This window comes from Hakea prostrata, chromosome 8 (assembly GCF_041222555.1).
Source record: "Hakea prostrata isolate BN-2017 chromosome 8, UWA_Hpros_2, whole genome shotgun sequence".
NCBI lineage: Eukaryota > Viridiplantae > Streptophyta > Magnoliopsida > Proteales > Proteaceae > Hakea > Hakea prostrata.
The window spans coordinates 17,655,495-17,679,693 of record NC_142607.1 but is presented as its reverse complement, the minus strand read 5'-3'; the positions used below and the strand labels follow the sequence as shown (position 1 = coordinate 17,679,693).

Here is a 24,199-nt window from a genome sequence, read left to right as displayed (position 1 = left end):
TAATGCAATTCAAGTTCAAGTTCAAGTTTCAATTTTTTTATATTCGTTTTTCTCTGGGTCTAGCAATTGCAGATTTAGATCATTCTAGATCTAGATCTGGTTGTTAGGGTTGGTTGAGATTCGAATCGTTTGTTCAATTCGCAAGTAAGTAACCTTCTTTATTAATCTTCTCTCCTCCCTCCATTCCCGCTTCTATCTACCCTTCCATATTCTTAATTTAGGATTTACTTTTAGCATTATTTATTGTTCTGCCTATTCATTCATAATCTCGGACCACATAACCGGAGCAAGCCTACAGTCGTGCCTCTGCTTCTGGTGACGGGTGGTGTTGCATCTGCATTTTAGTTATTTCCTTTTCCTTTTATTGCTTTGTTTATTGCTTTGTTTATTTACTTTCTGTTATTTACTTTCTGCCTATTCATTCATTATCTCGGACCACATAACCGGAGCAAGCCTACAGTCGTGCCTCTGCTTCTGGTGACGGGTGGTGTTGCATCTGCATTTTAGCTATTTCCTTTTCCTTTTATTGCTTTGTTTATTTCTTTGTTTATTGCTTTGTTATTGTTCGCATTTTTTTCCTGTCTTTTATTTATGCATTGATTGTGTTTAATTTATTTTTCATTTCAATTCGATTGCATTAAACATATAGATTAGGATCGTTTAGTTTAGTTAATTAGTTAACAAAAAAAATTGAATCATTCCACTCTCGCATTACTATTAAGAAGTTGAATTATAAGTGGCATATCTCCCTGAGATCGACCCGTTAGCTACACGATACCGTGCGCTTGCGGTTACTTTTAAATTTCACAGACAATAAATATTGGGAGTTTTTCTATTATTTTAAATAAAAACAAAACTGATAATCAATGCCAAACACTTTAAAATAATGAAAATTTCTCATATTTGAGAATGATAATAGACACCAAAAAAGCCTAAACCTGCTCCATTTCCAAGGTAGTCTTTGCCTCTATATATGGTTATTGTTTTTTTATTTGAGCAAATTGCATTGGCACCCCAAAATGGAGGCCTTAAAGCACTGACACCCCACTTTATGTTTGAAAAACACCGACACCCCCATTCATTAAACACAGTAGTCCATTTTGTTAGTAAAACCATTAACCCACTATTTATTTCTTTTTAATTCAGAAATACCCTTACCACTAAATACAATAGTCTTTCATCCCCCAATCTGTAATCTCTCCTTTGCTTCACCCCCTCCGCCTTAAGCTCCGGCAGCAGTTGTAGGTCCATCAAGGATGGCCAAAATTGCCTCACCAAAGGTGTTGGATGGGATCGAACCAACAAGGCGAACACCAAGGAGATGAAGAGTGGCAACATAACTGCGATTGTCATCACATTTGACTCTGACCCAGTTACAAACGGATTCCGATTGGTTCCATTGAGGTCAATTTCTATGATGAACAATGGAAACGAAATCTAAGCGAGCTTGTTTATCTCCAGTTGGTTCCGGATCGACTTGTTGACCCAAAAACACTAAATGGAAACAAAAAAATAGAGAGAAACCGGAAACAAAGGACAATGCTATTGGAGGGATTCTAAGAAGAGTGAGGCATTGTCGTTGTCACTTTGTCTTCAAAGGTGGTTTACAATGGTGGATTTGGTTCACGAAAAAAGCATTTTTTCGATGGCAAGCCATGAAACCAACCTCACTAGATCCTGCAATAACAAAGCAAGAGTGGATTACAAAGAGTATTGTGTTTGAAATAAGAGATAAAAGAGAGTCTTTGTGTCTGCGTGTCGCATCCTGCGTCCAAAAATAAAGAAAAAGGAGTTGAAATTTTTGATCAAATCCTCCCTATAATTGCAGTTAACGAGTCCAGATCAAGAGCTGAATCAGAAAATCCAACTCCTTCAATCTTCCTAGATGCATAAACCCCATCAAGGAGAAATTTCTTTCAACCAAAAATAAAGAAAAAGGAGTTGAAATTTATGATCAAATCCCCCTTATAATTGCAGTTCTCGAGTCCAGATCAAGAGCTGAACCAAAAAATTAGAGCCATTCTACATGAAATTTTGGAGATAAAACTCAATGGAGGGAAAACGAGGAAGAAGGGAGATAAAACTGTAACTGTTGCGAACCAAAGGTGGAGAGGGTGAAGCAGAGGAGAGCCAAGTGAGAAGAGAGAATAGCTTGGGGATGAAAGCATGGACTATTGTGTTTAATGGTAAGTGCATTTTTGGAATTAAAGAAAAATAAACAGTGGATTAATCGTTTCACTAAAGGCCTTGGACGGAACCGAGATTTAACCGGATTAATGAACGAGAATTAACATGTTTGGTTGTAAAACTAGATTCATGAAACAAGATCCCTTTACACAAAACGGAACTTTAGATTTATGGGTAAGGGTGAAACCGAGATTGCAAAAAGATCATGCCATCACAAAAAGCGATCAAATAATTTTTTAAAATGAATCTACAGATTTCATTCCACAACTTAACATTTAATTTTATAAATTATAACTCCATAGATTTGAAATCTATAGATTTGAAATCTCTAGATATTTGAAATGTCCAGACTCATGTAACCAAACAGGCCATAATAGAATTGATTACTGTATTTAATGAATAGTGTGTCTGTGTTTTTCAAACATAAAATGAGATGTTAATGCTTTAAAGTCATTATTTTGAGATACCAGTGTAATTTGCTCTTTTTATTTTTATCATATAAATATAGTAATAAATCGTAGTGTTTTGTATAATTTATACGCAACCAAAAGGGGGTTTCAGTTTCAACCTTTTTTCGGGTTTTCTGTGAAAATGGTTTTCAACTGTTTTTGCGGCAGTTTTTAAAACACATGTGCGTCTAATGTGCATAAGTGAGGTTTTTTTTTTTTTTTTTTGGTAAACCAGCATAAGTGAGGTTAAAACACTAAATTCGTAGTCATTTAGAATTTTAGATGTCACATGTCGTTTATCTTCGCTCTTTAATTTTCTGCAGAAGCCTTTGAGGCCCTTGAGGGTATGCATTCATCCCGTTCCTCGGATCGTGCTCTCGCTCTCTCTCCCAATCTCTTCTTGTCAGGTAAATTTGATCCTGGAAACCAAAAAAATTGTTAAAAAAGTGATCTTTTTCCTTTTTCTTTTGGTACATTAAATTTGATCTTTTAAAACTTATTACCCGTACAAATTTATCACATCTGATCTTCGGTAACCATTCCTCAGATCTTCCTCTGGATCTGAAATATTTTTCTTCTTGCGGGTTTTTGCCTTCGATTGCAGAGAGCTATATTTATCTTCTTCGTGTAATTCATCCTTTTTATCCCTTGCGATTGCGACACTGTTTGAATCTTTTCCCCCAAAGACCATGTCAAAAGTGGCGGTCGTTTATGCATTTAGATGGATTACAAGATACGAGACTAGCATCTGTAATTTCTACATCCAATTTCATGTTGTAACTCTCCGTTAACGATTAAAATCAAGTGCTCATTATGGAAATTGTTCGTATACCTCATAATGCATAATCATCAGACGACATTTCTTCTACTTGAGATGTCAGTCCTTGGTTAGGGTTGCATGATTGTTTGTTCAACGACTTTCAGAAACTCTTTAACTCCCACGATCATCCTCTTCCTTTCCTCCATCTTTTCCTCCTGCATTGTTCGTCCACGATCCAAACAGCATACGCCATCTTTTCTTTACACGCTTCTAAGTGGTGAGTTTGGTGACGGCCATTGCAGAAAATAAAAAGGATTTGCTAATTTCGAAGACAAGAGAAGAGAGCAGCTGGAGGAAATAGATCTTGTCCAGCCATAGAGGAGCCTTGTTGCCCAACAGAGGAGATCTAGGAGTTCTTGTTATCCATCGTTTCATCTTCTCCTACCTGGAGCTTCCTTTGAAGTGATCAAATCACAGAACTAGAAGGAAGTTCCATGAAAAAAGCGAGTTCCAAAATCAGGTGCTATCTCTTTGTATGGTCCTGACCTTCCCTTACGAGGGCCGCCTGCCAACTCCTATTCACCACCTGGGGGTAGCCGAATAGCCCTAACTCATCTCACCTGCTTCTTGAAAATCAGGTCAGTTTGTTCAGTCTAATCTTCGTCTTGCTGTTACTTTGTTGTACCCCTCCATAACACAAACTGAATGGAACCTGAAGACAAATCTTTTCCACACCTGATTCTTGCTGGTTTTTTTAGTATTTTGTGCCATCTCATTGTATTTTGTTTGGAGTTGTAGGAATCATGTTATATAGAATAAGTCTACTCCCAAATCTTATTTTGATTTTATAATGATGGATAGAATGGCAAGATTTGTTTCAAATCCCAAATTTTGATGAGAAATCCAGTGTTCGTTATTGATAAGTTTGATTGAAGCCACATGAATGATTTAGGGATTTGTTAGTCTTAGGTATATGAGCAGCCTCAAGGTGAGATTTTATCCAAAAGACGTCCTTGGACCAGTTATCATAAACCAAATGATTTAGCTTAAAAAATCATGAATAACCATAACCTTGAATTTATGATGTAAGAGGAAAATTATGGATATTGTAAAATAATCAGATCCAATTGTGTTATCAGTTTCATTTGGGTTTGGGTTTGTTTCTAGGTCCCATTCTGCTTGTGTTATCAAATGAACCCTAAACACAATAAACTAATCAATAAACTAACTTATTTTCGTTCTTAGCTTGGACACTTGACTTTCAGTCCCGCAGGATTGGCCCATGATCTTATAAACCTATAGGACAAAGGCTTAACACCTTCTATCTAGGTTGATCTCCAAGGAAGAAATCCAATATAGTACTGGAACTGCACCATTTAGTCTAGCCCCACCAAATTTGTTCCAGACTCTAAGCATGAACCCCATACATCATCTCCTAACTTCTAACCAAGCTAGAGCCAACTACCAGCATCAGATCCTAAAAGCTAAAAGGAGCAAATTCTTGAATCTGCATTCTAAAAGTAAAAAACTTGAATATCTCCTAAACCACCCATCTGCCTTACTAGCTCTTCTAATTCGTGAAATCTAGATTACATCACTTATTTGTACAGGGGCATTTACAGGCCTCCGTTGAACGTAAGTGTGCCATCTCGCATGACTTTTTTGTAGCTTATCACTTATTCGAGCTACTCCTAGGCCAGCTCTAATATGATTGTTCCCAATTTGAATGCGTTTTTGCATTTTCCTATTGGAAGCTCACCTCTTTAAGTCTTTAGTCAATTTTCACGCAAATTTGTACAAGGCTACTACAACTATCCTACGTTTATAACTTATCTAGCTTACTTTTAAGCACATCCAATAGGAGGTAACCATTCTCCAAAAATGCATAGTGATGTATTGCGTACTTGTAGGTGTACTAATTGATTGTAATTTGTCCATTTCTATTGTTTATTGATTTATTGAAGTTGCTTAACATGAAATGTATAAGTTGACTACATTTTATGACTATTTTATGTGAAGTGCAATGTGTTGGATTTTTAGTTCATCGTAGCGGTTACAGCCTATGGTTGGAAATCAAACTCTATTTTAGACTTTCTTAAATTAAAACTGATAGTGCCATTGTGTTCAAAAGGCCTAAAATAAGACATGTTCCTAATTTTAAACCATCCCAAAAACCCACAAATGGTCTATTGAGTTGGTTTGAAAGAAAATGAACCAAGTTGTCGAGATTTTAACCAAACTTGGTTATTTTGGGGGAGTGAGTTGGCATCATAAAAATCAGGATCTTGGACTATGGTTGACATCCGAGCTCACAATAATGGTTTATATGTTATGGAACTAGGTAGTAAAGCTTCAGGGTAGGGGTATCTCGAATTCTTGTACCTATTTCAAAGTTCACCCCTTCAAAGTTTTTCTTATGGTGACTCAAAAGTTATTTATTTATTTTTCTGAGGTTTGTGATGGATGGCTTGACCCAATCCAATGTGTGAGTTTTGGGGATTTGAAGTTAGGGTTTTCTTGGGAGAGTTTTTGCCATGATTTGGTGTTCTTGAGAGATCTTTGCTCTATTCTTCTTCCGTCACATAGTGAATCATATTCAGTTTTGCCTGTGGATGCACTCTCTATGTCTAAGCCACATTAAATTTGTGTTATGTTTGCTCTGCTTTTGTTTTCTTCATGACTCTTGGCGCTTGCCTAAATATTTAGATAATATTAAAATCCAAATGGGTTCCTGGTAGGTTTTAAGCACCAAAGCAACTCCTATTGTCCAGGCACATTAGTTGACTTATTGGTGTAGACTTGATTTTTTTCCTTCTCCAACACCTTGGGTTGCCTAAGGTGCCATGACACCTATGTGTCACTAATTGTTGATAGAGGTCCGCCGGGGGGTTACTCCATATAAGTCAGTAGACAGTGGGTAGTCATGCCAACATATTTTCCTTATTAAATTAAAGCTTAAAGGTAAATTTTATAGGATCGTTGTTCTACCAGCTATGATGTACGGTGTAGAGTGTTGGCTGTTAAAAAGAATCATATAGATAAACTCAGTGTGGTAGAAATGAGGATGCTAAGATGGATGAATGGCAAAACTAGGATGGATAAGATAAGGAATGATCATATTAGAGTTGGTTTGGGAGTTGCTCCCATAAGTGATAAGTTTCGAGAAAGTCGTTTGAGGTGGCATGGCCACGTTCAATGGAGACCTATAATGCCCCTGTATGGAGAAGTGATATAATCCATATTGAAGGGACTAGAAGAGTTAGGGGTAGACCTATGATAACCTTAAGAGAAGTGGTGAGAAAGGATATGCATAGTTTAGGCCTAGTATCTAGCATGGCCTCAAACATAATTGATTGGAAGGCAAGAATCCATGTAGCCGACCCCATTTAGTTGGGACAAGGCTTATTGTTGTTGTTGTTGTTGTGCACTTTTATCAATGAAGCTTCCTAAAATGTTCTGAAATTTTTATTCAATCTTGAAGACATATGTTTCCTATGATAGTAGATAACTATTACAGAGCAATGATTGTTTGATCTAATGAAGAATAACCTAGGTTAGGCTATTCACCTGCTGCTTTAACTCCCCTTTCTTTTCCCCTTCCCTTGTAGAGCAAGAATACTTGAATTTACAGGCTCTGCAACTCTCCCACATATTCTTGAACAGGCCCACTTGGGGATCCCCTTTTCCCCCTTTGTTTAATTACATTATTTTTGCGTGTGATTTGGTATTGTGGTTTGGTGGTCATAAAGGGCAACTCTGGTGATTATGTCTTCCATTCATAATGTTTATTGCTTGTGTGATCAACTACTTGGTAGTGTAGTTATCCTAAGATGTCTCACCTATGGTAGATAATGTGGGTTGAAACAGAAATGCCAATGGAAGCTCAAATTTTGCTTCAGCATTCCTCAAAAGGTTGCATTTCAATTTAGGATCTGAAGAGTGATAAGTGATGGTTCGGAGGTGAGTTGATCAGCAAAAGCTTACTGAAAAATTCCAATTAGTTGAAACTTATTGAGGGAGTTGAAAGAAGTCAACTTGGAAAGGTTCAAGAATGCAAGTGAAAGACCATATCAGCAGATCCATGTGAGGACGCGGGTTTTTTTTTTGGGGGGGTGGGGTGGGGGGGAGGAGGAGGAAGGATAGAGAGGATGATTGTATGAACTCAAGACAAATGCATTATAATTTGAAGGATCTACATCAGATCAGCTAGATTGTTCAAATAATTTTACACTCATGAGTGGGTACAACATCTCTCTGCTGCCTGCCTGTTCCCTTTCTCAGTAGCAGCTGTTAGCGAAACCATGTCTCAAACTGTGGCCTACTCAAGATATAAGCACTAATCCTGGTATATAGCAGAACCTGTTACAAAACAGAACTGAGACCCAGCTTGAAAAATAGTTTGCCTGGTTCTTTCTCTTCCTACAGCAGTCTTGTGTTGCACAAAGTATCCTAAGTGTGCTTTTGGCCAAGGGCTTATTTATAAATGCCATGGTTGTGTGAATATTTTCTGTTTCTCTGATATGTATTGGGCTGGTGTTCACAGTGGTCTAATAGTTGTATGTTTGTTGGACGTAATCTTGCATGAAGTAGTAAGATACTATAGCTTGTTTTAATGTTGAAGGTTTGAAGCTGTGTGGTTGATGAAATTTCTGCTTTCAAGAAGTGATGTGTGTACTAAAGTCTCTTCTTTCAAACATTGGCCTGTCAACAAACATATGAATATATGTCATGGTGATCAAACTACAGTCTATGTTGATAATAATCTAGCCTTTCATGATAGCTACACCCATTTGTCTGATATACTAATGTGCTTTGTGATATGTTAATCAAGGCTCTCTCTTTTCTTCTCCCCCCCCCCCCCCCCCCCCCCAAACAAAAAAAAAAGGGTGTTCCAAGCTAGTCATGGGTGATATTTATGCTCCAGCTTGAGGAGAATAAGCTACGCTGAAAGCTATGGGGTGTTTTAATTTCATATTTATTGATAATAGGCCTGTGTATAATTGTACCAACTAAAGTATGTCCTCTATTGTTATTCCCCAATAAGCTATAAATTATATTAATTGAAAAAAAAAATGTAAATTGTAAATAAGAAATTGGAGTCATATTACTGATGCTCTGATTCCTACCATGAAATCCTATGTTCTCTTCCTTATCTTTTTTTCTTCTCATCTTTTTTCTTCTCATATTTTTTCTTCCCCTTTGTGCATTCACAAGTGCTTATTACTTTTCCTTGACATTGTTACAGAAAGCATCAGTTATGTGCTTGGCTGCAGATTTTATTGTGTTTTTACTAGATGTGTAGTTTTCAGAAAAATGCTCTTCAGCTAGTTGTATGAGAGTTGCATAGTATCCTAACCTCCCCACTGAGATTGACAATATTTTAAGTAGAACAAGAAAGTCCAAACATATCTAGTAATCTAGCTTTCTTGTCTTGGCATTGTTTAACAACCAATGTCATCATGGCAGCAACCACTTGTTGCTCATTTTTACTCGTCAATCTTTTCATAAGTTACATTTCTTTATACTAATAAATTGGTGTTATAATTTCATTGGCAGTTTCTTACTGATTCCATGTTAACTGCAGTAACAAACTCTATTGTCTTCAAGTGAAAGGATCCATGATTGTGTTCTCTGTGAAGCCTTTTTTCAGCATTCTCCTGGTCACTCTATCCTTACTGCTTGCAGTGATTGTTTTGTCTCCTTCATCTCCATTTTCTGAAAGATCACTTGGACGGAATCCACTAGTGTATGTTTACTATTTTCTTTACTTTTTGTGAAAAATTAAATTTTTTGTTGAAGTCTTGACGTGTTATTGACCTCTTGATATATCAGGATTAGTTCTTACAGTGAAAAACATGAAATATGGAGTGTTCAAAGGACTCTCGAGTGGAGACCGTGCAAATGGTGGATGGAAGGGGGCATGACTGGTTAGTTCTGTACTTGCATGATTTCAAGGAGGGATCAATTAGCGTGGTTCATGATGCTTTTCTTTTAACCCAAGTTCTTCTTAACTGATTTCATTTCAGACAATTGCGTTGGTTTTTGTTGAAATGCTGCAGTTCTTCCAGCGGAGAGTAATGGATATATCAGAGTGGATTGTTATGGTGGCCTCAATCAAATGAGACGTGATGTGAGTTTTCTTAGCCTTCCTTAGTTGAGATTTCCTGGCATATGCTGTTTATGTTTCCTCAGTTGTGGAGTTATTTATTCTGTTTTGTACATGTTTCATTGTGAACGGAATTCTGGCCCTGTAGTTCTGCGATGGTGTGGGTATCACTCGTTTGTTAAATGCTACTCTGGTCTTGCCAAAGTTTGAAGTGGCTGCGTATTGGAATGAGTCAAGGTATTTACTATTCTTTTAAAATAGAGCTGAGTATTTTCAATGTTTATATTTATCTGTGTTTGTATTGCAATACTCAAAAGTTGAGTAATGTTAGACATATCGTGGTCAAAATTTCTTAAATACGTGGTCTAAGTGGAGACCAATATCATCCATTTAAAATTTGGATGTTAATTCCTGGCCACTGCCGGAGAATTATATTTAACGTTCAGGAAATTAACTCTTCTCCCAAGTATGCATGTAATTAATTACTCATATTCCTCTTTGAAACACTTTTGCCAAACTGTAGTCAAATGCTACACTTCCCCACATATTTTATTCTTGTTCCCATCTTATCAGATAACTTCCAATCCACCTGTCCTCAACAAAGTTGTAAATAGAATTGGCTTGAATATAAACTCAACATTTGACAAGCTGACTCATCTACTCGATTACCCCATTCCCGCATTTTTGACATTTCATAAGCAATACTCAGCTCAGTAGACATAGGAATTATGGTTGTTAGGATTGTTTCAATATCTATTTCCTAAAGCCATTTTTATTGTGAACCCACTCTTCAAACTGACAATGATGGTAACCTATGAGGAGAAAATGTTGGAACTCAATGTTGAGCTGATGCAGGCCTGAATCAGCAAGAAAAGGCTAAAACAATCCCCTGAAGAAGCTTTTCTAGTAGTGTGAGTAATGGTATAGAGGTCTGCTTTCTGTACTTAGTTTCTTCTTTTATGTGTTTTATTTCATTCGGTTAAACCTACGGACTAGTCTGGTTCGATCTGATCCAATTGGGTTATTTTTTTATCCAATTTAAGTTAGGCTACCTATATGATTCCCTAACCTCCTGATTAGAACAATCCCCCTCTTCTCTTCTTTGCCATCTCTGTGCTAGTGAGAGTTTCAACTGTTTTGAGTTACTTTCTTTTGCCTGAAAGTTCCAGAAGTTGGTCCCACATTAGGAAGAAGTTAGTCAAGTCATTTTTGGAGTTGAGTTAACGATAGGAGTTAGTTATTCCCATTTCTAAGAGGATTTTGGATTGTAATTGGCTATTCATAGCCCCCTCTTTATACCCATGATTTGGAGTGCTGATTAACAAGCTGCAAACTGCCTGCTGCTGCCTCCTCCTTCATTGTGAGATCTATCCAGTGTGTGATATTTGGTCTGAAGAAGCCTGGTGAGTAGTGAGTCATACCCAGTTTGCATATCCCTTGGTGTTTTTGAGCCCAAGTTCCTGGTTAGAGTTGGTGTTCATATCTGCCTCAAATCTGATTGTGGAATCAGTCTATGTCAGTCCTACAATTGCTGCCGTAAAAGTACTGCAACTGGGGTAACGAGAACCACCCCCCTTCTTTCTGTGTTATTTTTATATTCTTCCTTAAACCTAGATCTCTCCTCCCACTGGAATTCAAAATTTCTCAGTCCTAAAATCAAATCTCAAGTTCCAGCAGCCCCTGCCATCAGTTTATTACCCAGTTTTACTCCTAAAACTCTCCTAACATTGACTTGCCTTCGGTTCCTTTTGCAGCCCCATAACATCACTGGAAGCATAACTTAAATCAAAGCCCTCATTACCCTCATGAACCTAAAACCTGCAACTACTGTTTATTCTGATTTACATCATCAGAATCCTTCTGTATTTGGAGGAAACCTACCCATCTACAGTGCCACCTTCAATCCAAAACCCAATTCCACCCACCCCTTGTGACCCCATAGACCAGCCTTAATTCTTCTCAGCTGCCCTAAAATTTAGGAAACCAAGTACAGTCATCAGAAATGATCCCCTTTTGGATTGTATTCTTCCTATGGGCCCCTTTATACTGAGCACAAGCTGAAAACCTTGAAACTCTGGAGCCCCAGATATCCCCTTTGAAACCCTTAAACCCCAAATAACCCTGTTTGTAATGTAGGTCCAGCACCAAATTGGCCAAGTTCCCTTTGAAATCAACTTAGGGGTTGATAGACATGGATGTTGGGGGTGTAAGGCTAATTTCATCTTAAGTCCTAATTTCACGAGGACTTCTTACGTAAGGCTGTAAATAAGGCCCTGAGCATGTAACAAATTACAGATTTGAGAATATAATTAGTAAACAGTGTGTTGCTGCTTAAGAGAAAGGTGTTAGTAGAGCTTCTCATCAATGGTAAGGGACTTCCATTTGATCGAGTAAGCAACATAGAGTTTTGTTTGAAGGTTTCTCCTTCAGCAGTGCTTGCAGCCTGCCTCCACTATTCCATCTCCATCTCAGCCAATTACCAGATTTGCATTTCAACTAAGTAAAAGGTTAGCATTTAAATGCATTCCCCTTTCCTATCACCCACCGCTTTTATTTTTGTCAAATTTTCTGACTTTTCTAGGGACCCAAAATTCAAGGTTAGATCTACACCAATCTTTAGTTTAGATCTGGCCCAAACTTTAGGTACATAGTACCCCCAACCCTAGTGACCTTAGAATCCCAATTTGACCCCATTCTGACCGTTCAATTTCAAGAGAGATTATTTTCTTGAATTTCTTGTGCTTCTTAAAACCGCCAAAATAAGAACCCTTATATCTTCTAATTGACCCATCCAAACCCAACCATACTTGGGGGATCACCCCATTCCCTCAACTTTTCATCCCATATATCAAGAACCTGCCCCATCCCACCAGATGTTTCACCATTTTGAATTTCTCTAAAACTAATATCCCATTGTCCTTGATATTCCTCCATAGCAATTTATCCAACCAAGGAAATGTAGCCACTGGTTTAACTCCAATTGAAGTCATATCTATAATCCACCCCATATCCCATAACAAAATTTCATGAAACCCTTTCTTGGTCCCATTTGAGTTGGTTTTCTTGAAAAAAGATTTTGGAAGAACTGGCCCTGTTTGACTTGAGGCTACTCCAGTTTGAGTTTGTTTTGACCTGAGACCTTGGTTCTTGACCCTCAATTCTATTGAGGCTACAGAAGGAGTTGGAATAAATTGTTGTGTTACTTAATGATATTTGGGTACAAACTGCTAAGAAATATTCCATAGGGGAGTATCAGTAATTATAAGCATCCTTAGGTGGACACATTGAAAATTCCATTATCTTTATGTTCCTGACCATGCATCTCAATCTCTCAGATGCCTTTTGGTGGCCAATTATTAGTAATCCATCATCAGCAGAGGATCTTCCCCCTTGGATTGTGTAATCTGAGACACTTTTGGTCTAACTGGAGCTATTTGTTCAGATGTGGTTAGCGTGATCCGGTTTTAGGTCGAGTATGGGACCATGGGTTGAGAAAATGCAAACCCATTGAGGATCTACCCAACCTGACTCAAAACAAGCCTTGTCCCGATCTGACTCAAACATGAAAATTACTCTGGGATTTGGCAGTTAAATTGTTTGTTCAAATTCAGTTACAGCGTGGGTGAATGTGTTTTTGCTATAATGTGGTTCAGAGCTTTGTTTCAGAGTTGTTATGAGTGTAGCTTGCTTATATGTCATTGAGGTTCTTATAAATTATTAGTGCCAACCTAGTGGTTTTGCAGATGTTTTTGATGTCGACTACTTCATTCAGCAGATGACTGGTTTTGTAAAAGTTGTTAAAGAGTTGCCAGCAGAGATAGCATTAAGAGAACCATTTCGAGTGGACTGCAGCAAGCGCAAAGGTCATTTTGATTATGTTGAAAGTGTTCTTCCTTCACTCAAGGAGCACCATTATATTTCAATCACACCTGCAATGAACCAAAGAAATGATAGGTACAAACTTTTGTCTTTAGCAATTTATAACTCAATTTCTCATTACCTGAATGAGTTTATTCTCTCCTGGTCGGTCAATATTGGCTTCATAATCATCGTATTGATGCCTTGGTCCAACTATCCAGTATCTGCTATCTATGAACCTTTTCACCTACATTCCTTTTTCACATTATATCAGAATTACTTAGTTGTTTAAAATGTTCAACCAGTTAGTAGTTCGGAAGGAAAAAAAGAGGAGGGGGAGGGTTACTGTTCTGCCTTATCGTGTCTTCCCTTCTTTCTCTCTCTCTCAACCCCTAAATCCTTGCAAGGAAAGGGGGATATGCTATTTGGGTTGTAGCCAACTCGTAGTCCCTTGGCATGTCATTTTCATCTCAGTATATTCTCTTTACTACTGTATGTGCTCTTTAATTTTTTTTTTATATATACTTTCATGTTTAGAAGCAATGGAACTGGATTAGACATGGGAGGGGATGATGATTTAAAGAATGGTTTAGGGGATGTTAAAAGCTTCAGAGGTAGGACTATAGTCATCAAGTTTATGTTGGAGAAGGTGTTAAATATATTTAGTGGTTACGCATTTCAACTAGGATTGGACAAAATACAATTTTGGGAATTCAGAAATAGATTAGTTCAAGGTTTTCATCATGGAGAAAGGTTATATTAAGGTTTAATCTAAATAGACATGTTAGGAAAGATCTTTATGAAGTTTTACGTCAAAATATGGTGTTGGAGAGGAATAATTGGGTCTCAGTTTTAGATTTTGCTGTGGCTTTTGATTCATCCATAATGAACACATACTTTGTAAAAAGAGTGAAGCATTTAGCAACCTTCAAAAGTTGGACATCATGTAAAAAAAAATGATAATAAATTTCTTCCTATCTAGAATGTCCGACAGATTGTTATATAAGGATTGTAAGGTGTACTCAAGAAGAGCCTAGCCACACAACAGAGACTAGTGATTCTGGATGTGTGCCTTACTACATAAACTCATGAGAAAGGTGAGCTTATTTGCCCTAGTATAAGGTGCTGGTGATGCATCCGTAGGTTGAGAAGAGTCAACCTAAACTAGCTGATGTGAACAGAGTTGACCACTTGACCTTCCTGGCCGAATCCTAGAGTGGGCCCCAAGGTCCCTCAAAACTGGCTGGCCGAACCCCTATGGAGGGTATTTTGGGCATTTTCAGCCCTGTTTAGTTGCTGGAATTTAACTCCAAAAGTTCAGTTCTGATATTAGAGTCCAATTTTGTTAAGAAGTCTTAATTTGAGTTAGTAGTTGAGTAAGAGTCCTTAGTCCAGCACATGTGATGGAAAACCAGGATCTAGGGCTAAGGGTATTGAGGTAATTTCCCTAGATTTTGGTTTCCCCGGGAAATCCAGAAAATAGAAAGGCTGAATCAGGAGGTATAGGATATCCTAAGACTCTACAACCCTTCTGTAATTGGTGAGTCAGATCTGAAAATTCAATTAAAAGCCAAATTCGGGTTTGTATAGGGTTCGGCTAGGGAAGGGAAGCAACTTTGCTGTCCTGCAATTTCAGATCAGCAGATGTTGCTATTCTGCAGGTGCAGAACTTGATTTTAGTGGGTGGAGGCATAGGTATATGTGCATTTTAGATTTAAAATTCTGCAAAATTTTCAAGGTTGAAGATGAAGTGCAGGGTTTTTCTAGGCCAGGGAAAATAGGCTGAATTGGGAAGATAACTCAAGGGATACCTCCTAGGGTTAGGGGTGATCCTAGGAAAGGAGGAAAGAGGTTTATAGGGGCTGGGGAAAAGGACTTAACAGGGGGTGGGGCTGCTGCTATCATAGGGAAGAAAGGGGAGGGGTAGGGGCCTTTGAATGCAAGGGGATGGGGTGGGGTTTGGCTGTAATAAATGAAAAAGGTAGAGAGAGAAGGTGCGATGGGGTTGGGGTGAGTTTCTGGGCCTGCGCAAGAGGGGTAAGAGCAGGGAAGTCTACAGTGGAAGGGTAGGGGGTAGGGAAAGCTGCTGTACTTAGTTCTGTGTTTGAAGGCTTGAATGCTTGAAGAATGCTCGTAAGCTGCTAGATTGATGAACAAGAAGCTGAAACTTGAACACTTCTACTTAACCAGGGGCCTACCCATCTAGGAGAGCCTGATCCTCAATACAAGCAACTTTATTAATCATCAAGACTGAAAATTACAATGAACTATGGGCTAGTTATAACCTTCAAAAGAAAGACTCTAACTTGGGTTGGGATGCCCTAATGGATAAGGATCCCACCTCTTGACCCAAACACTTAAATGTAATCTAATCATAGTTGTCAAGGCGTCGCCTAGGCGTCGCTTAATCGTCGCCTCGGCGTCCGGGTGCCTTCGGAGCGCCTCAAATCGGCGTCGCCTTATTTTTAGGCAATAAGGCGACCGCCTTAGGGTAGGAGGCGTCACCTTAGGCGCCTCGGACCCCTTATACCTTAAGGCGTCCGCTTTTTTTCCTTTTTTAAATCACATGAAAGATGCCAAATTGAAGGCATATATTGAATTACTTATTAGATTCCGATTGTAAAGTATCTATTGTTTGAACCTATATGCATATTTATAATGACGCTATATGTGATCAAAATAAAAAAAATAAAAACAAACAAAATCGAAAGAGAATAAGTTGTTGACTCAAGTCTCACACTCTCACTCTCACTCTAATCCTAATCTCTTTCTCTTTTCCTCTCTTCTTCTCTTTGATTCCCGCGACGACACTCCGGCAAGTAGTGGCCAGCGACAGGCGACTTCTTCTCTTGGTCTTCTTGCGACTTTTTATTTAGGACCTACTATGTGTGGTTTGTAGTATGTTGGATGACTTGAGGTAGGCTAAATGAGATGTACACTAAAAATTTCACTTAAAACGCCTCAACCGCCTTAAAAGGGCCTCGGAGGGCGCCTCATCGACTCATCGCCTCAACTAGCCTAAACCGCCTTGTATCGCCTCGTCGCCGTGACAACTATGAATCTAATTACTCAACCCTTGATTTGGAATCTACTAAAACACAAATGCTAATTAAACTTTAAGTTAACTTAGAAAATACATGCTAATTAAGATAACTTAGGGCTCATCCAAAACAACTTTCAATCAAAATAATACTCTTCAAACCAAACCAAACTCTATGTAAGTTACTAATTTGGACTCAAATAATATTCTGGGGTAATTCCAGAATAAAGACAAGGGGCAAAATGTCCAAAATACCCCCAAAAGAGGTTTGGCCAGCTTAGGGTGGTTTCTTGGAGCCATCCTGGGGCCCTACTTGAGGTTTCCGCAATGGATGTCTTTGTGTTCACATCAACATGTCAATTAGAGTATAAATAGAATTTAGCATGCCAATTAGAATTTTAAGTCACTTAGAATTTTATTTTAGCATGTGTCAATTAGTCAGTTAGATTTATTTTATTTTATTTTATTTTTATTTCAACAGTTATGATTAATGTGGTGGGATCTTAGTATATAAAGGAATCCCACTTAGAGTTAAGGTCTTTTAGTGGGCTATAAATAATCTATTCTTTCTTTAGTCTGGATTAATAAAATTTGTTCAAAAATTGCAGCCAAGGAAGGTGCAGCAGGGTCCTATTTGTGTAGGACCTTGCGGTTATCTAGAGATTCATATTTTCATCAAATCAGTCCTGCGATTCCAGCAAGTCCAGCAATCATCCATCCATTGATTCAGCACTCATAAGTACCAGCAGCCTCCCCACCCTTTTCTCCTTCATTCATAGCAACCCCAGCCCACTCCCTCACCTCCTTAACCCATCGCAGAACCCTCCCTGGTGCTGCACAACCACCTAGACCCCTCCCCTTTGCTGCCGCATCACAGCAGCAGCATCTGCCAGCCCCTGTGACTCCCCTATCCCCCTTCCCCTACCCCCTGCCACCCTCCCCAAACCTTGTGGTGACTCCCACACACTCCCCTCTGTCTTGGATTCCCTTTACCTCCCCTCTCTGACTTGTGGCAACAGGAGAGAAGAAAGAAAGAAAGAACCCAAAAAAAAAAAAAAACACAAATGAAGAAAGGTTGCCCAAGATCTTCAATCTGTTACCCCATCCCATCCCATGAATTGAATTGTTTCCCCTCCAAAGTTTTCACCCATTAGGGGTTGCTTATTTGTCTCAAACCAGCCTTCATAGATTCTGTTAAAACTCTTAACTACCCATAGGTTCCTTTAAAATTATTGGGTTATTTGCTAGAAGAGTTTGGGTGAACCCTAAATTTTAGGGAATTCACCAAAAACCCTAATCCTAAATTTGACTGGGATATGGACAAGAGTAAGGCTTTGGTTTATTAGGGTTTGGTTGAAACTTGACTAGGGTTCAATGATTGGTTTTGTTATGATAATGATGGGGAAGCTTTGAGGGAAAGTTTGGGGTTTTGCCAAAGCAGTCGGATGATGACTTTGAGGCTTTCAGCAATTTGGAGTTAGGATTTCGAGTTTTCAAAAAGAGAAGATGATAGGTTTGGAGTTCAAATTGGTGCTAGGGGCTCGAATCTAGTATTCTATGGGCTGTAATGCTTATTTGCTCCAAGTTTGAAACCACTTGAGACAAAAAACTATTGTTATGAAAAGTCAATTTGGTGTTATGCCAGGAAAATACTCCTAATTACTCCTAATTAGGAGTATTATGGAAAGGTTTCAAGATGGTAACAAGGATCTCAATATTGTCTTTGTGCCAGGAGCTCATATTAGTGTTGATTTTTGAGTAGCACCTATAAGTGATAAGCTACGAGAAAGTGTTTGAGGTGGCATGACCAAGTGCAGCAGAGGCCTTTGAATTCTCCAGTATGATGAGTTGATATAATCAGATTGGATGAATTAAAAGAGCTAGATATAGAGCTAAAATAACTTTAGGAGAAGTGCTGAGAAAAAGTCATGCATGACTTGGGGCTTGGTTCAACTATGACCTTGAATAGAGTTGGTTGAAGGGCAAGGGATCCATGTAACTGATCCCATTAATTGGAATAAGCTGTCTGGAAGAGCTCAAAGGCACATTTTTTTCAACATTCTCTTATTGAATATTCGTTTTGTTTCTTTTTTTTTTGTTTGTTTTATTTTGTTCCTCTTTTTTTTTTTTTTTTTTTGGGGGGGGGGGGGGGGGGGGGGGGGGTTGCTAAACATACAGAGTAGTTTTTGGCGAGAGCTTCTGACCTTCAACATGCTCATAGTAACTTTCTTTTTCCCTTTCTTCAAAGTGGGGTCTGGGGTTGCTTGCGAACTCTCAATGCTTTCTTTGATGAGGCTTCCTATTCCTGTCTATGTATAGAACTTGAAACTTATGGTTGACTGTCCAATTGAAGCACCTAATTTGGTATTATCCACATGCTAAAAGTCGTCTTGCTGTGGTGTATATAAGTTGAAAATGCTTGAGCGTACAGGAACGCAAGTATGCTGGTGTACATCAATTTCGTTCACTGTTCTTAGCAGCACCGAGCTGTCATGCACATTTTATTGCTGTTGAGTTTCCTGACCTAGTTGCAATTATTGCCTTTCTTGTTTTTCTGTCTATTCTCTCTTACCTTTCTTTTAAGGTAACTATCCTTAGATAATAGAACTTTTTTGGGATCCTTTGAGACCAATTCGGAAGAAGAGAAAACAAGAATAAAGGAAGATACATTTGCACGGAATGTCTCATTTGTGCTTCTTCTTTGCAGGTACCCATTATATGCAAAGGCTGCACGCTGCCAAGCTTGTTACAATGCTTTGCGTCTTTCTAGGACCCTGGAGAAGAAGAGCTCTGAGCTTTTGGATGCCATACCCAAGCCCTTTCTTTCTCTTCACTTGCGGTTCGAACCAGACATGGTTGCATACAGTCGGTGTGAGTATGCAGATCTTTCTAATGCCTCTGTACTGGCAATTGAGGCTGCACAGGGTGATCGAAAACCCTGGACAGGGGAGGCAGCTCGTGTTTGGAGAAACCGAGGGAGGTGCCCCCTTACTCCAAAAGAGACGGCTCTTATTTTCCAAGCATTATCCATCCCAACAAACACAACTATTTATCTGGCTGCTGGGGATGGTCTGATGGAAATTGAAGGTTTAACAAATGTTTATACCAATGTTTACACAAAATCAACCCTCCTCAAAGGTGAAGATTTCACAAGCATGCATGGGAATACAAAAGCTGCTTTAGATTATTATGTCTCAATCAATGGTGATTCATACATAGCAACATATTTCGGTAACATGGATAAGATGGTTGCTGCCATGAGAGCATCCAAAGGGTTATTCAAAACTCTGTTTTTGAACAGGAGGGCTTTTGTAGAGTTTACTTCCAAGGGTCTGAACGGGGAAGAGTTATCACAAGCCCTTTGGAGAGTTCACAGAGATGACTTTATGGTGGGGAGAGGTTCTGCCTTGCCTGATTGTTTTTGTGATTTCAAATTGTAACTAGTTTCATTTGAAACTTTCACTTGCCATTAGATTTCAATTTAGTTACACTAAAAGTAATTAGAAAATTTGTTATATTTTCTGAATTGGTTAACCTTTTCTTTCCATTTTCCTTTACTTCCAAGATGGAAGCCTGAAAGAGCTTTGCATGGTAGGTTCTCAGACAAGACTATTATCCAGGCATGCTGAAACTATTACAATTGGTATGCTGCAGACGACTGGTATTTAGATTCCTTCTTCCTGCTTGGCTTGTCCAAATCTACCTACATGTCTGAATGACCTGGTGGTTGTACAATCTTTATTGCTAGTTGATGCTACTGTCATTTTTTCAGATCCCTTTTGATTCATCCAATCCAATTGGTTCTTGGTTCTGCCCATAATCAACTAGGTAATTCAGCGGATGATAAATCAGAGAATGCCTGAAATCATGTTTGGCAATTGAAAATTCATGCAAATTGAAGAACGGATCATACGAATGGTTTTGTTTGCTTTGACGTAAATTTTTGCTTGGAAAGGTTAAATATGTTATGATAAATCTCACTTGATAATTATAAATTTTTTTTTGTGTTGAGAAGCCATTTAATGTTTTTTCCTTTTTGAATCGGAAATTCTATGTAACGATTTTCTAGATAAATTTTAAGCAGAAGAAAATGGAAGCTAGAGGTAAATTGACTTACCTAGTTAAGAATTTGAGACAATATAATCAAGATTAACCAGTTCATTCAGGCGTTGCTCCTTCCGCCTTGAAATATATATATTAAAGATAGAAAGGAGATTTTATTGTTAAAGGGGAAAATTCAATTTGTAAGTGGATTTAAAACCGATCCTCGCTCATATATAAACCTTTGATTATAGCTTAGGTTTTGTATCTAGCATGGCCTCGAATAGAACTGATTGGAGGGCAAGAATCCATGTAGCTGACCCCATTTAGTTGGGACAAGGCTTATTGTTATTGTTGTTGTTGTTGTATTAGTGTGGGAGTGGGAGTGGGAGTGGGAGAGGGAGGTGGGTTTTACAATATTGAGTTTCAACTATGTAAGGCTTTAATGCTTAACTGTGAAGTTCACCAAAAATAATAATACACTTAAAAAAAGGTAAAAAAACAAGGGCCAAAGAAGGTGAAGAGGATATCTCTTCTTTCTTTTTTTCTTTTCATTGGAATTTGGTAATGAGGGTTTTTACTAAGTCACGTGAACAACCAGTAGCATCAGAAGCATATAATCCTTGAAGCCAAGGAGTGAAACATGGCCAATCTATCGTACACATGAGCAATAGGGCCTTCTTGGCCAAAGAATCAACTACTACATTGTTGTGTCTAGGAATAAAATGAAAAGAAATAGATGTAAAAGATGAGGAGAGTCTTTCACATCTTCAATGACACCATGTTACACCAGGTGGGGGAGGGCGTCTTTGCACCATTCACTTGGGTGATCAATGAGCTCCTTATTGTTAGACAAGTGCATGGGCAAGGAAGTAACATATGGCCAATGCTTCTCCTCGCAATGCCATGGCAAATGCTTCTATACTTGACCAAGCCTTCTTCACTGTGCCTCTATTGTCACGAATTATCCGCCGCCTAAGGCCTTCCCATAGGCTTACCTTACGCAAAGCTGCTTCACTATTTGCCTTTAGCATTCCCTCTGGTGGTAGAATCCAAGAACCCATGGCATTAATCTCTCCACCCCTCTGGTTTTGTTGTTGGGGTTGTGTGAAGTAGCCTCCTTGTACTCTCTAAAAGCTTTCTCTGCTGCTTGGACCACTTCTAGAGGTGACCAAGTACTGCTTTTTGTTTAAATAATTATTACAAAGATGGGTTGAATATGATATACCTCAAAGATCTTGAAAGCAATGGATCTAGACACAGAAGGTGTCTCTTTTCTTTCACGTTCACTTGATAGCACTCTAAGTTATTTCCACGCTTTCAAATCGGCAAACCATAGTGATAGAGGTTCAGGATTAACTTCTTTAAAAAAAAAGGGAAAAAAAAAAAAAAAAAAAAAAAAAAAAAAAAAAAAAAAAAAAAAAAAAAAAATATATATATATATATATATATATATATATATATATATATATATAGAGAGAGAGAGAGAGAGAGAGAGAGAGAGAGAGTATACAAATATACAAATTTTCTTAGTCTTTAGTTTCGTATTTCACACTCGGCTATAACATAGGCAACATAGAAATGTGATGATTCTATGTTCGACCATTGAGGTCTCATCTTAGTCACAACTAAGGAGCCTCTTATTGGGTTGAAAACCCCCTAAAGCCTTACAAACCCATAGGCTCATCTTGCTCGCTATCCACAAGAGCCAAATCGAATTACCCGTGTGAGTGGGTCAATTCAATGCCTGGTGACATCTTTATAAAAATATAGTAACTCATCATAAACATGCATCAAATATGCACATAAAGAATGATTTCATTATGTCCAAAAGAAGATGTCTTAAAGAAAAGAAAAAATAGGAGAAAACATCATCCAAGTCCAAGACCCAAACTCCAAACATTTGACAAGAACACATCCCTTGGTATAGGCTTAGTCAATAGGTCAACCACCATGTTGGATGTGGAGATTTGCTTTAAGACAACTTCTCCCTTTGCAATCATATCTCAAACAAAGTGTTTGTGGATCTCTATATGTTTGGCTTTTCCATGGAACTTAGCATCCTTAAAAGAAGCCAAAGTTGTCATATTATCAATGTGTAGCAACACTACATCATCTAAATGTGAGAATAGGCTGAGACTTCTCAAGAGTCTTATGAGCCAAACTGCCTCTTGAATAGTTGTTTTGCATGCAACATACTCAGCCTCCATCATGGACAAAGCAATGCATATTTGCTTCTTGCTGCTCTAAGTAACAGCTCCCCCTCCAAGGACAAAAACGTAACCTAAGGTAGACTTCCGCTTGTCCTAATCACTGCCCTAGTCAGCATCACTATAACCTCTCAACCTCAAATCTGAACCAATAAAAGTGAGCATGAAATTTGTCGTCCCATGAAAATAATGGAAAATCCTCTTTACTGCTTGCTAATGGGTAGGTCATGTGTTACTCTAGTAATGACTAACCATCCCAATAGTATAGCAGATATCTAGGCCCATGCAAATCATTAAGTACATCAAACTACCGACCGCAAAAGCATAAGGGACTCTTGACCTTTAATTTTCTCTTCTTCATTCTTAGGGCATTTATCTAGGTTAAATCTGCACATTTTGTCCATTGGGTGTCAATGGGCTTGGAGTTTTGCATGTAGAATTGTTCAAGGATTTTCTCTAAGTAAGTTTGTTGAGACAAACCAAGAAAATTCTTTGAGCGATTCCTCACTATTTTGATGCCTAACACAAAGTTGGCTTCGCCCATGTCCTTCATCTCAAATGTGGAGCACAACCTTAGTAGCAACAATCATGTCAATGTCATTTCCTACTAACAAGATATCATCAACATATAAAGAGAAAACTAAGAATCTTTTCTTAGACTACTTTATATACACACAATGGTTTTCTTCAATCACATCAAAGCCATTCGAAGTTACGGCATGATGAAATCTAAAATATTATTGTCTGGACGCTTGTTTAAGGCCATATATGGAATGTTTAAGGTGGCAAACTTTGCACTCATGCCCCTTGGCCTCAAAACCCACTAGTTGATCTCTTCGTCTAGTTCTCCATTGAGAAATGTCGTTTTAACGTCAATTTGAAAGAGTTATAGATCTAGTCATGCCACAATAGATACAAGACGGCGGCCATTTCCCATGCGAAGCAGCTGAGCGATAGCTCTTTGATCGCTATATTCTTGCGATAATATGAAGCAAATGGATGTTATCCTCACCACAGGGGAGAACGTCTAATCATAGTCCACACCCTCTCTTTGGGTGTTGCCTTTCGCCACAAGTTGTACCTTATATTTGTCAATTGATCCATCGGCCTTACACTTAACTTTAAGAACCCATTTGTTTCCAAATAGTTTTGCAATTAGGTGGAGGATTAACTAATTTCCAGACTTGATTCTTCTTCATGGAACTCAACTCATCTTCTATAGCAGCCAACCATTTATCCTTAGCATGTGATGATAACGCATCCTTTAGGGATGCAAACTCCTCCTCATCAGCTAAGACACACCGAAGGGCATCCCCTTCAATCTCAAATTTTTGATAGGGAATATGTCCTATTGTGCTTCTACGCCCGTGATCACCGTGGTTTATGGGTGTGTCCCCACTAGATTCATAGTATAGATTTGTGCTCCCACTTGGTGCACTATGACCAGTATCTTCTCTAGAGATTACAAGATGTGTTCTATCCCCACCCTTGCCAAGAGGATTTGGTATGTTGTGATCCTCCTCCATCTCATAGAGGTTAAGATCCTTA

The 24,199-nt window shown here is 38.5% G+C and overlaps 1 protein-coding gene across 5 annotated transcripts; it reads left to right on the top strand.

Moving 5' to 3' along the window:
• Nucleotides 1–2,933: 2,933 nt before the first annotated feature.
• LOC149007333 (O-fucosyltransferase family protein) lies at nt 2,934–20,360 on the top strand. Of its 5 annotated transcripts, none has more exons than XM_089165225.1 (8): nt 2,934–3,043; nt 3,699–4,034; nt 8,981–9,142; nt 9,244–9,323; nt 9,456–9,526; nt 9,651–9,739; nt 13,235–13,456; nt 19,108–20,360. In XM_089165225.1, exons 3-8 carry the CDS (start codon nt 9,015–9,017, stop codon nt 19,838–19,840), a joined length of 1,323 nt encoding a protein of 440 aa, XP_089021351.1. In that variant the 5' UTR covers nt 2,934–3,043; nt 3,699–4,034; nt 8,981–9,014; the 3' UTR covers nt 19,841–20,360. The 5 variants fall into 5 exon arrangements, with proteins under 5 accessions (XP_089021351.1, XP_089021347.1, XP_089021350.1 ...); XM_089165221.1 differs by having other exon boundaries at nt 9,229–9,323; nt 19,108–20,357; XM_089165224.1 differs by lacking the exon at nt 3,699–4,034 and having other exon boundaries at nt 9,229–9,323; nt 19,108–20,357.
• Nucleotides 20,361–24,199: the final 3,839 nt, after the last annotated feature.